The sequence below is a fragment of the Pristiophorus japonicus genome, chromosome 16 (assembly GCF_044704955.1).
Source record: "Pristiophorus japonicus isolate sPriJap1 chromosome 16, sPriJap1.hap1, whole genome shotgun sequence".
Taxonomy (NCBI): Eukaryota; Metazoa; Chordata; class Chondrichthyes; family Pristiophoridae; genus Pristiophorus; species Pristiophorus japonicus.
The window spans coordinates 63,753,402-63,765,578 of record NC_091992.1 but is presented as its reverse complement, the minus strand read 5'-3'; the positions used below and the strand labels follow the sequence as shown (position 1 = coordinate 63,765,578).

The 12,177-nt window shown below is 42.8% G+C and overlaps 1 protein-coding gene across 2 annotated transcripts in view; it reads right to left on the bottom strand.

Annotated features, from left to right (window-relative positions):
- The window catches only part of nup88 (nucleoporin 88), a 62,709-nt gene that overhangs the window by 24,810 nt on the left and 25,722 nt on the right, over positions 1-12,177 (bottom strand). For both annotated transcript variants that reach the window (XM_070857387.1, XM_070857388.1), the window contains exons 8-12: positions 10,958-11,056; positions 9,397-9,487; positions 6,505-6,609; positions 5,164-5,316; positions 3,816-3,941 (exon numbers count right to left, since the gene is read on the bottom strand). In XM_070857387.1, the coding sequence (XP_070713488.1) occupies positions 3,816-3,941; positions 5,164-5,316; positions 6,505-6,609; positions 9,397-9,487; positions 10,958-11,056 (574 nt within the window). The remainder of the gene's footprint in view (positions 1-3,815; positions 3,942-5,163; positions 5,317-6,504; positions 6,610-9,396; positions 9,488-10,957; positions 11,057-12,177) is intronic.

Below are 12,177 nucleotides of genomic sequence, written 5' to 3'. Positions count from 1 at the left end.
CTAGAATAGACTGGCAAATGATTCTTAAAGGGTTGACAGTGGATAGACAATGGCAAACATTTAAAGATCAAATGGATGAACAATTGTACAACCCTGTCTGGAGTAAAAATAAAACGGGGAAGGTGACTCAACCGTGGCAACAAAGGAAATTAAGGATAGTGTTAAATCCAAGGAAGAGGCATATAAATTGGCCAGAAAAAGCAGAAAACCTGAGGACTGGGAGAAATATAGTATTGAGCAGAGGAAGACAAAGGAGGGGGGAAATAGAGTATGAGAGGAAGCTTGCCGAGAACATAAAAACTGATTGCAAAAGCTTCTATAGATAGGTGAAGAGAAAAAGATTAGTGAAGACAAATGTAGGTCCCTTGCAGTCAGATTCAGGTGAATTTATAATGGGGAACAAAGAAATGGCACACCAATTCAATAAATACTTTGGTTCTGTTTTCACGAAGACACAAATAACCTTCCGGAAATACTAGGGGACTGAGGGTCTAGTGAGAAGGAGGAACTGAAGGAAATCCTTATTAGGCGGGAAATTGTGTTAGGGAAATTGATGGGATTGAAGCACGATAAATTCCCGGGGCCTGGTGGTCTGTATCCCAGAGTACTTAAGGAAGTGGCCCTAGAAATAGTGAATGTATTAGTGATCATTTTCCAACAGTCTATCGACTCTGGATCAGTTCCTATGGACTGGAGGGTAGCTAATGTAACACCACTTTTTAAAAAAGGGAGAGAGAAAACGGGTAATTATAGACCGGTTAGCCCGATATCAATAGTAGGGAAAATGTTGGAATCAATTTATTAAAGATGAAATAGCAGCACATTTGGAAAGCAGTGACAGGATCGGTCCAAGACAGCAGGCATGGATGTATGAAAGGGAAATCATGCTTGACAAATCTTCTGAAATTTTCTGAGGATGTAACTAGTAGAGTGAACAAGGGAGAACCAGTGGATGTGGTGTATTTAGACTTTCAAAAGGCTTTTGACAAGGTCCCACACAAAAGATTGGTGTGCAAAATTAAAGCACATGGTATTGGGGGTAATGTACTGACATGGATAGAGAACTGGTTGGCAGACAAGAAGCAGAGAGTCTGGATAAACGGCTCCTTTTCAGAATGGCAGGCATTGACTAGTGGGGTGCCACAGGGCTCAGTGCTGGGACTCCAGCTCTTTACAATATACATTAATGATTTAGATGAAGGAATTGAGTGTAATATCTCCAAGTTTTCAGATGGCACTAAGCTGGGTGGTGGTGTGAGCTGTGAGGAGGATGCTAAGAGGTTGCAGGATGACTTGGACAGGTTAGGTGAGTGGACAAATGCATGGCAGATGCAGTATAATGTGGATAAATGTGAGGTTATCCACTTTGGGGGCAAAAACACAAAGGTAGATTATTATCTGAATGGCGGCAGATTAGGAAAAAGGAAGGTGCAATGAGACCTGGTTGTCATGGTACATCAGTCATTGAAAGTTTGGCATGCAGGTACAGCAGGTGGTGAAGGCAAATGGTATGTTGGTCTTCATAGCTATGGGATTTGAGTATAGGAGCAGGGAGGTCTTACTGCAGTTGTATAGGGCCATGGTGAGGCCTCACCTGGAATAGTGTGTTCAGTTTTGGTCTCCTAATCTGAGGAAGGATGTTCTTGCTATTGAGGGAGTACAGCGAAGGTTCAGCACACTGATTCCCGGTTTGGCAGGACTGACATATGAGGAGAGACTGGATAGACTGGGCCTTTATTCACTGGAGTTTAGAAGGATGAGAGAGGATCTCATAGAAACATATAAAATTCTGACGGGACTGGATAAGTTAGATGCAGGAAGAATGTTCCCGATGTTGGGGAAATCCAGAACCAGAGGACAAGTCTAAGGATGAGGGGTAAGCCATTTAGGACTGAGATAAGGAGAAACTCCTTCACTCAGAGAGTTGTTAACCTGTGGAATTCCCTACTGCAGAGAGTTGTTGATGTCAGTTCATTGGATATATTCAAGAGGGAGTTAGATATAGCTCTTACGGATAAAGGGATCAAGAGGTATGGAGAGAAAGCAGGAAAGGGGTACGGAGGTGAATGATCAGCCATGATCTTATTGAATGGTGGTGTAGGCTCAAGGGGCCGAATGGCCTACTGCTGCACCTATTTTCTATGTTTCTATAAACCTAAAGGTATGGGAAGGGAAGTCAGTCTAAGTTTGCAGAGGTCGTATACACAACATTTTGAAAATTACACAGAGGCGTTTTGATTCAAAAACGTAATGTCTTTTCCTGGAATTTTCTCTTCAATCAAACTGCTTTTTAAAAAAAAACAGGCAACAACTTTACGTTTATGAAATAAAATCTTGTTCTGACATTATACAGAAATACATTTCAGCTTACAATGCAAAGCTTTTAGAAATTAAAAGTGAAGAAAATGTTGAAACCTGTAACCTTCGGCCAGCATGCAGCCTACATTTCAGAGAGGCCTGACAAAGATGCATGAGCAGATCTGAATGCAACAACCGTTTGCTCCACTGCACTAATTACAATGACAAAGCTGTTAAATCCGGAATTATGTGCAGAAATACAGTAAGAGGAGACATTTTTCTCTGCATTTAAAAAATAATAAATAACAACTGATTGTAACTTTGTTTGAAAATGTGATTAAGCAATACACTTCCTTTTAAAGGGGATAGGATTAGTTAATCCTTCCTTGTTCTCACTTTTTATCTATTATGAATCTAATACATGGTTTACTCAAAAACATCGCCTGACTCTGCCCCTCCTCAGCTGCTGCTGAATTCCTCATCCATGCCCGTGTTCAGCCACCTAAGAACTCATGTTAAGAGTGGAAGCAAGTCCTCCTCGATTCCGAGGGACTGCCTATGATGATGATGATCTCTGGACATGACCATTCCAACACTCGCCTGGCCAGCCTCCCATCCTCCACCCTCCATCATCCAAAACTCGGCTGTCCGTTCCCTAATTCGCACTAATTCTCACCCATGACCCCAGAGCTCGCTGACCTACATTGGCTTCTGGTTAAGCAATGCCTCAATTTTAAAATTCTCATTCTTATTTTTAACAGAGTGACGGCTGCCAACGAACTGGAAGCTACCAGAAGCTGCAGAAGCATTCTGCACAGGTCCAAAATTTGAAACAGTGACATCCACCACAACAGATGGAGGAGCTGAAAAGTGCTGAAGCACATCACTAAAAGTTTCATTAATGTTACTGTGGTTGGATTAATTTAACTTTGTTTCATTGTTACTGTGGTTGGATTAATTTAACTTTGTTTCATTAAGGTTACACGGTTGGGTTAATGTAAGAACTGCTGTCTCGAAGAACGAACAAATTCAGTTCAAATTTTATTTAAAATTAACGGTTGTAACAAAATTCTCAAAATCCACTTCTTTATTCCTCATTTTGGGAAGTCTGGCAAAACAAACGAAAACACACACTGGAACTGCGCACGCGCGCAACTACTCCAGGTCCGTTGGCAGAAGTCGCACCCTAGTTTTAAATGGCCTCGCCCCTCCCGATCTCGAACCTCCTCCAGCTCCACAACCTTCCGAGATCGCCACTCTCCTACAATCTCTGGCTTCTTGCACATCCCTGATTTTAAGGTCCCAAGCTCTGGAATTCCCTCCCTATACCTCTCCACCTCTCTCTCCTCCTTTAAGAAGCTCCTTAAAACCTACCTCACTTGTCCTAATATCTCCTGATGTGACTCAGTGTCAAACTTTGATTGATAATGCTCCTGTGAAGTTGGGTTGTTTTACTAGGTTAAAGGCGCTATACAAATGCCAATTGTTTAAAATGAACCAGATGTTGGCACCGTTACCTGCGTGCGATCTCTTCTCTTGCGAGAGCCTGTTTGAGGATGTACTCTTCTCTGAAGACCTGGGTAGCTCGACTTAGGAGCTGCAGACATTCCTGTGGTGGCGGAGCTCCCTCTGCATCGGAGGCCCTGGATTGATGAATGAAGCTGGGTCAGTGTGTATTCTGTAGAGTCCCAAGCACTAGGAACTCTTTAACCTCTTCACTCTGCAAAATCAGTTACATTACGGGCAGGATGCAATACAACAGAAAAACCACGCAAGTATCATGCAAAATGGCTTCTTGGACGTACAATGTCAATGGGATTGCTGAGGAAAACAGACACTGATTAATATGATATACATCACCAGCATAACACACGCAATAACCACTCCCACACCAGACGCCTGGTTGAGTGGAGCTCTGTCCTCCATAGCTCTCCTTGATCAGTCTACCAGGAAGTAGGGGAGGAATGCCCTCACCCTATGGGTACAGTCGTTTTGTGGTTATGTTACTGAACTACTAATCAAGAGGCTTGGATTAACGATCCGGAGAATATGAGAATTTGAGTTCAGTTTTGAAAAAAAATCTGGAACTAAAAAGGTGGTGTCAGTAAAAGTGAGCATGAAACTGTTGGATTGTGGCAATACCCAATGGGTTTACCAAGGTCCTTACCCGCTCTGGGCCTATATGTGACTCCAGTCCCACACCCACGTGGTTGATTTCACTGCCCACTGAAGTGGCCTAATAAGCGACTCAGTTCTCAGGGAAACTAGGAATAGACAGTAAATTCCAGCCTCGATAGTAATTTAAAAACCCAAACGTACAGTCCAAGAGACGCACGAGTACAAATCCCAATCAAGATTACTCCTCATGGATTGGCAAGGGCGAACCGAATGCATCATCAATGTAGCTTCAGGTTCACCAGGTTGAAAACACTTTTTTCTGCCAATTTTCACTTCTCCTTTCCTGAAAGTGCCGACTTGTGGCGCAGCAGTTCGATGCATGCCAGCAGCCCACCAATAAGTCACCAAAGTGGTCATTCTTCCTGTGAGCCCAGACAGGGCATGCTAACCAGGGCATCACAACCCGCCCCCAATCCTGCCCAAACCAACATTCACACACTTCAGGAGTGGTGGCAGATAGCTGCAATGCCCCAACTCAGACCATCTAATTCAACAACTGAACTTGCAACTGTTCTGTCTGTATAGCTTTAGTGGCCCATTGAACCGTTACACACCAGCCTAGCAGGGCAGTGGGAAAAAACAAATCATTCAAATTTAAGCCATTTTGACTCAATGTCATTATTTCAGATAGAGGGAATTTGGTTGCTTGCAAATAGGATGTCACATGGCTGCGGATTAAAACGATACCTTAGAAGTAGAGGATTGGTTGTACTGCGACGCAAAATGTTTCTAATGTGTTGTTCAAAGGAATTGCTGGCAAAGTTCCGCAGCGGAGATGCCACACAGCCAGTGTCTGGGTTGGAACACAGTAGTGGTGGCGACACTGGTCGCGTAGTGGTCCTGCAAACACAGTTAGAACATTTATTGCACGGCAATCGAGTCGTGCAGTATCAAACAAAACTTGCAGCTGTAAACATTCAGACCCAATCCTGGAATGGTTACAGCACAGAAGGCCATTCGGCCCATCGAGTTTGTGCTGGCTCTCTGCAAGAGCTCTTCAGCCAGTCCCACTCCCCCACCCTTTCCCCGTAGCCCTGCAATTGCTTTCCTTCAGATACTTATCCAACTCCCTTTTGAAAGCCACGATTGAGTCTGCCTCCACCATCACCACTATGCATTCCAGATCCTAACCACTCGCTGCGTAAAAAAGTTTTTCCTCATGTCGCCTTTGGTTCTTTTGCTGATCACCTTAAATCTGTGTCCTCTGGTTCTCGACCCTTCCGCTAATGGGAACAGTTTCTCTCGATCTACCCTGTCCAGACCCCTCATGATTTTGAGCACCTCTATCAAATCTCCTCTCTACCTTCTTTGCTCTGAGACCACCACACCACCAGATTCTCCAGTCTATCCACGTAACTGAAGTCCCTCATCCCTGGAACCAATCTTGTCAATCTTTTCCGCATCCTCTCTAAAGCCTTCACATCCTTCGTAAAGTGTGGTGCCCAGAATTGGACACAATACTCTAATTGAGGCCAAACCAGTGTTTAATAAAGGTTCATCATAGCTTCCTTGCTTTTGTACTCTATGCCAGGATCCCGATTGCTTTCTCAACCTGGGTGCACGATTCAACAGCATTATTTCTTCCATCTTAAATGTTCTCCTCTCCACCAACCCCCAGAAGTTGATCATTCATGCTGGGTTGCAGTTCCGAAGGTTAGCCTCCGATACCTTGCCCAAGGAACCTGTCTTTCATTGTGAGCCGGGACAGCAAGCTGATTCAGAAGAGCCAGATTTCTGATTTCATCCAAAATTCATACACACAACTTTCTAGCTGGAGAATAGGATAGCATTTAGGAGTAGGAATCCTGTCTGATGATATAAAGTGCCCCACTAGGTGCAGCAACTTAGCAGAAGCCAGAGATCAAACGTGGGACCTTCCTGGTCTAACATTCTATTGGCCCATAAGATTTTGACTTGACAATACAATTTGTAACAAATCATATACTCACTTTCCTGACCACTACACCTTTCTAACCCTGTTAAATGAGAGCTTTCCAAATTAAACTATTAATACAAGAAAATACTTACAACAATTGTCTTATGATACATTCGTATGAATCTGTAATACAAATCATTGTGGCCCCAAGAGACAGGTCGGAAATGATCCAGAATCCCTTGATTGGTGCAGGCCGGCTGTGAAAATACACAGATGGTGAAAGTAAAGCACTTGCCATATTCTTTACCAAACGAATGTGACAGACAAATATAGAAAAAGCATTATTGGCTTTAAAAGAGACTACAATTTCTGGATACCTTCTCATTTGATAGATTATTTTGAAATAAAGTCCTCAAGGTAATTTGTGAGGGGGTGTGTTCACCTCCGGTTGGGGTGGAGTGTAGAATGTTTCGGTGTAAGGGGTATCGCAGTTGTGTGGGGCGGACTGGTTGGGCTGGGTGCTCTTTACCTTTCCGTCATGTTCATAGGTTTATATGTAATCTTCAGGGCTGCTGACCGAGGGCCGCGCGGCTCTTTGTCGGCCAGCGTGGACACGATGGGCCGAAATGACCTCCTTCTGCGCTGTAAATTTCTATGTTTCTATGTGTCAATTTGATAACTTATAAATGAGTTTGTAAAATGACCAGATACATTTATTTTTGCTAAAATTGTAATTTTAAGCACAATACTTATCATATTGTCAAGGTTATTTTGGGGGCATGACAGGAGAAATACAGAACATTTAAAAGACAGCAGATTCGGTCCAACCAGTCCAGGTTGGTGATTACCCTCCTCACAATCATAGTCTCAATCATGTTTACCCACTCTGTTCTAATATCCTTTCAACCCCTTTACCTTCATTCCCCTATCCAGTCTAATCTTGAATGCTGACATTGTTTCTGTCTCAAGCACTGACCCTGGGAGTGAACATCACAGTCTCACATCTCTCTGTGTGAAGACGATTCTCCTGCCCTCTGTTCTAACTCTCTTGCATTTAATCCTGCATCGATGGTCTCTCGTTCTGGACCCCACAATCACTTGAAACTGTCTGCTTCCATCAACCCTGTCTTATTTTTTCAGAATTTTAAATATTCTATCATATTGCCCCTTCCTATAGTGAGAAGCCCAATATTGCAGTGTTCTAATTGAGGCCTTGGGGTTTTAAATAGACACATTACCACCTCTTGGATTTTATGTTCTATACCTCGAGACAAAATCTAAAAAAATTTTTTATGGCCTTATCAACGCGAGCTGTTGTGAACCTGCTTTCCCCCCCCACCCCCCACCCCCATCCATCCTTCTGCTTTCCCACAGCACCACGCTGACTACCACTCAGATCATCATTACTGTAGTTACTTTTTTTTTTAAACCAAAATGCATGACCTCATACTTATGGACATTGAAATATATCTCCCACCTTTTAGGCCCTTCCCCACTTACTATTGCTTTACAGTTTTCTTTCATAAAGAATTAATTATCAGCACATTTAGGTAGCACTCCCTCTAGCCTTATATCCAAATCATTGACATACACAGTGACCAGAAGTGGCCCTATAACTCAACCCTGTCGGACTCACTCCCAACTACTCTGGAAATTTGCCGTTAGCTCCTACTGCTTCCTAACCAATGTTTAATCCATTTTGCTATCCACCCCCTATTTTCATACCATTAAATCTCCTCTAATAATCACCTGTGCTAACTTTGAGAGGTTAACTTTGCTCCAACTATTAAACAGGACGTAGGCTGCTGCCCTGATGATTGATGGTTCTTTAATTCTCACTCACTGCGTTACTGATTGCATTAGCAGGCTTCTCAGTCAGAATGAAATCCACATATGCTAGAGATTGGCAGGATTGTATTATTTTGTTAAATTGGCTATTCAATGCCGGTTTGGCTAATAATTTAATAAAACAAATCAAGTAAGTTTTTAAACTTTGTGAATGTTGTACTCTTTAGGATTACCGAATTTCGCGCCGGGGAATGGAACACTTGCCATGCTGAGTATCAGTAACAAGCACACCTAAGTCACAAAACACATGGTTTGATGCAGTGTAAAGCTCCGTCCATCCTATCCCAACTTGACAAGAGCACTCCCCATTGCAGTGGCAGCTTTGCTCTGTGGGTCCACACCCAGCACGAACTGAATTCAGATGGTTCAAACTCACTTCACATAGAAGCAGAAACTGCTGGAAAGACTCAGCAGGTCAGGCAGCATCCGAGTGTTTCCAGCATTTGTGGTTTGTGTTTCGGATTCCAACATCCACAGTATTCTGCGATTGTGTCATGGAGTGCTAGTTTTATTTTTATTTTTAAATGAGTACTAATCAAAGGGTCCACAGGGAAAGGAGGCGATAGTGACAGTTATACAACACAGGGTAGCCATTTTAACTGCTGCGTCACTGCATTGTGGCAGAAATGATAATATGAAACATTTTCCTTGCACGTTTTATATAGTTTTGCTTCAATTTCCAAAATATTGATTATGGCCAGACACCTGTGCTTCTGGAATAATTCTGGTTACACTAGGAAAAGTATAACCTAGCTTCAATAAGACCCCTCTCAATTCTTCATAACTAACCCCACATGCCAAGAATTACACCAATACAACAAAGAAAATTAAGGGACAGTGAGCTGGTCAACCACAAAGTGCAAGATAAAAGTCTGCGGATTGAAAAGTTCCAATCAAGAGTCTAGCACAGGGTTGTTGACTGCAGGTCTATGTCAAAATCCCAGAAATCCTTTTGCCCACGTGAAAGTCCAGTCAGCCCAAGGCACACATCTCCCAGGAACCAGTTATTGAGACAGAAACCTCCTGGCTGTCCTCCCTCTTGGCCACAAGTATGGTACAGAGCTAGAGAGGAACTAACCAGTCAGTTTGCAGTAGGTAAAATAAAAAAGGGACATCTTAAAATGTTAAAACAGTAATATAAAACCAACAGTGTGCGTTACAATTGTTCAGCAATAAGGAACAGAGAGCGACAATACCTGCACGGCAGTGGTTTGGTACACAGGATGTGTTCCACTATGCATTTCTGTTCTGCTGCCAACTCCTGCAGCCCATTTTTATCATCTTCATCTATAGGCATAAAAGCAAAAGGTGAAGCACTTTCCTCGGGACAGGGGTTATACAAGTCACCCGCGTACTCTTAAAAAGAAAGCATCAATTACTGCCAAATAGTCACCTGTGAAAAGAATCACCCCCAGGCAAATCAAAACTCGATTTTGATTATTTTCCAATGCATGTAACTACCAGAATTTATAAACCATGCCTTTTATTGCTTTTTCTGGAGTAGAAAAATAAATTTAACTTGAGCCTAATTGTGGAACAGAAATATCGATTACTTGCCTACCACAGTTGTACCAACCAGACACTAACTGCAGCATTTTACTCAACGAGTCTGTAGTGGACTCTGGTACCCAGCATCTACCTAGAATTAGTGTCCATGAGCAAATGAAACAGCCAGAAAACATGTTTTGGTACATGAGTGTTTGAGATCTGTGCAAACACTGCAGGTCGTGTAATCTGGTTGTTGTGGTCTCTGCTGCCATATTGGGATTAACATTAAGGGTAACTCCCAATCGATCGTGCCATAAAGGGAAAGGCACTTGCAGAAGCCAGGTGCTTCCTTACAGAAAGTTCCCTTCTTAAGGTAGGCTGACCATACCTGCCACCCCAGCAGACCTTATCAACTGAGCTTCAGCATGTGTGTCTTTCTTCTATTGTGATCTCTCTAGACAGGTAGTTTGCTGGCTAATAACCCATCACTCCTTCCCTGAGCATGGGTTGGCCAGTGGCCCTGCCTAAAGTGGATTACTACCAGAATACCCCATGCTGTGTAAACAAACAGTGTCTCCCACCATCTTATGAATGAATGGAGGGTCTGAAAATGAGATAAATTAACTATTGTCTTAGATTGTTACTGATAAATTTCAATTACTGGCTCATTACTCTATCTTGATGGCACATCAAGTGAGAAAGGATGCTACATCTGAGCATTAACCCTTAAAAATCCTGAACCCCAGTTCATACCAGGAACATATTATACCTTAAACTAAAAATGTCAGTTCAGTCAATAGTCAAGAATTCCTAGTCATATGACAATCTCCTGGGAGCCTGCTGGCATGGTGGACTGCCTTAAAATGGTGTCATCACAGCCAATGTTCCCAGTAACCTGCCCAGCGACGCAGCAACCTGGAGGTCCCACGCCGACTTAAAAGCTTGATCTCTAGTTTGATGAGCATTTTCTCTCTCTCGCAGCAGGGGAGAACGTGTTGCAAAGGCAAGTGAGTGAGCAGCAAACAGGGTGCTGAGTAAAATACTGCTTCAGTAAATTTGCTATAGTACAGCAATGAGTCTAGCCTGCAGTGAACTTAAAAGGAACGCTGTCCAGCTCCCACAATACCATGGAAGACTGTAAAGATTTAAAAAACATTTTTTAAAGTTAACATAAATCACAAATCGATCACACTATTTTATTTTTAAAATCAGTACAGCTGGCAAGACAACTTTTTGAATAGGAAGGAACCCTCCAGATTATAGACCCACCTGTGCTGAGAAATTGTTCCAGTTTGTTGACCCACGTCAGCCCAATGCTGTGTACACCAGCTATGTGCGTGCAATGATATCGTGTTGGACATAACGGATCTAGAATGAGAACAGTATATAAATGAATGGCAGCCACGATTCATCACTGTGGGTACAATGAAACAGCCTTGGCACATATATATATGGTGAAACATCTGGCAAAGTAAGGCTAATTAGCATCAGCCTCTCATACAAACGCAGCATTTATTTAGATAATACAATGGAACAGGTGGATGAATTAACTGTGCAAATAGATGTTAACGGATATGATGTGATTGGGATTACAGAGACGTGGCTCCAGGATGATCAGGGCTGGGAACTCAACATCCATGGGTATTCAACATTCAGGAAGGATAGAATAAAAGGAAAAGGAGGTGGGGTAGCATTGCTGGTTAAAAAAGGAGATTAATGCAATAGTTAGGAAGGACATTAGCTTGGATGATGTGGAATCTATATGGGTAGAGCTGCAGAACACCAAAGGGCAAAAAACGTTAGTGGGAGTTGTGTACAGACCTCCAAACAGTAGTAGTGATGTTGGGGAGGGCATCAAACAGGAAATTAGGGGTGCATGCAATAAAGGTGCGGCAGTTATCATGGGTGACTTTAATATGCATATAGATTGGGCTAACCAAACTGGAAGCAATACAGTGGAGGAGGATTTCCTGGAGTACATAAGGGATGGTTTTCTAGACCAATATGTCGAGGAACCAACTAGGGGGGAGGCCATCTTAGACTGGGTGTTGTGTAATGAGAGAGGATTAATTAGCAATCTCGTTGTGCGAGGCCCCTTGGGGGAAGAGTGGCCATAATATGGTGGAATTCTGCATTAGGATGGAGAATGAAACAGTTAATTCAGAGACCATGGTCCAGAACTTAAAGAAGGGTAACTTTGAAGGTATGAGGCGTGAATTTGTTAGGATAGATTGGCGAGTGATACTTAAGGGGTTGACTGTGGATGGGCAATGGCAGACATTTAGAGACCGCATGGATGAACTACAACAATTGTACATCCCTGTCTGGCGTAAAAATAAAAAAGGAAAGGTGGCTCAACTGTGGCTATCTAGGGAAATCAGGGATAGTATTAAAGCCAAGGAAATGGCATACAAATTGGCCAGAAATAGCAGTGAACCTGGGGACTGGGAGAAATTTAGAATTCAGCAGAGGAGGACAAAGGGTTTGAT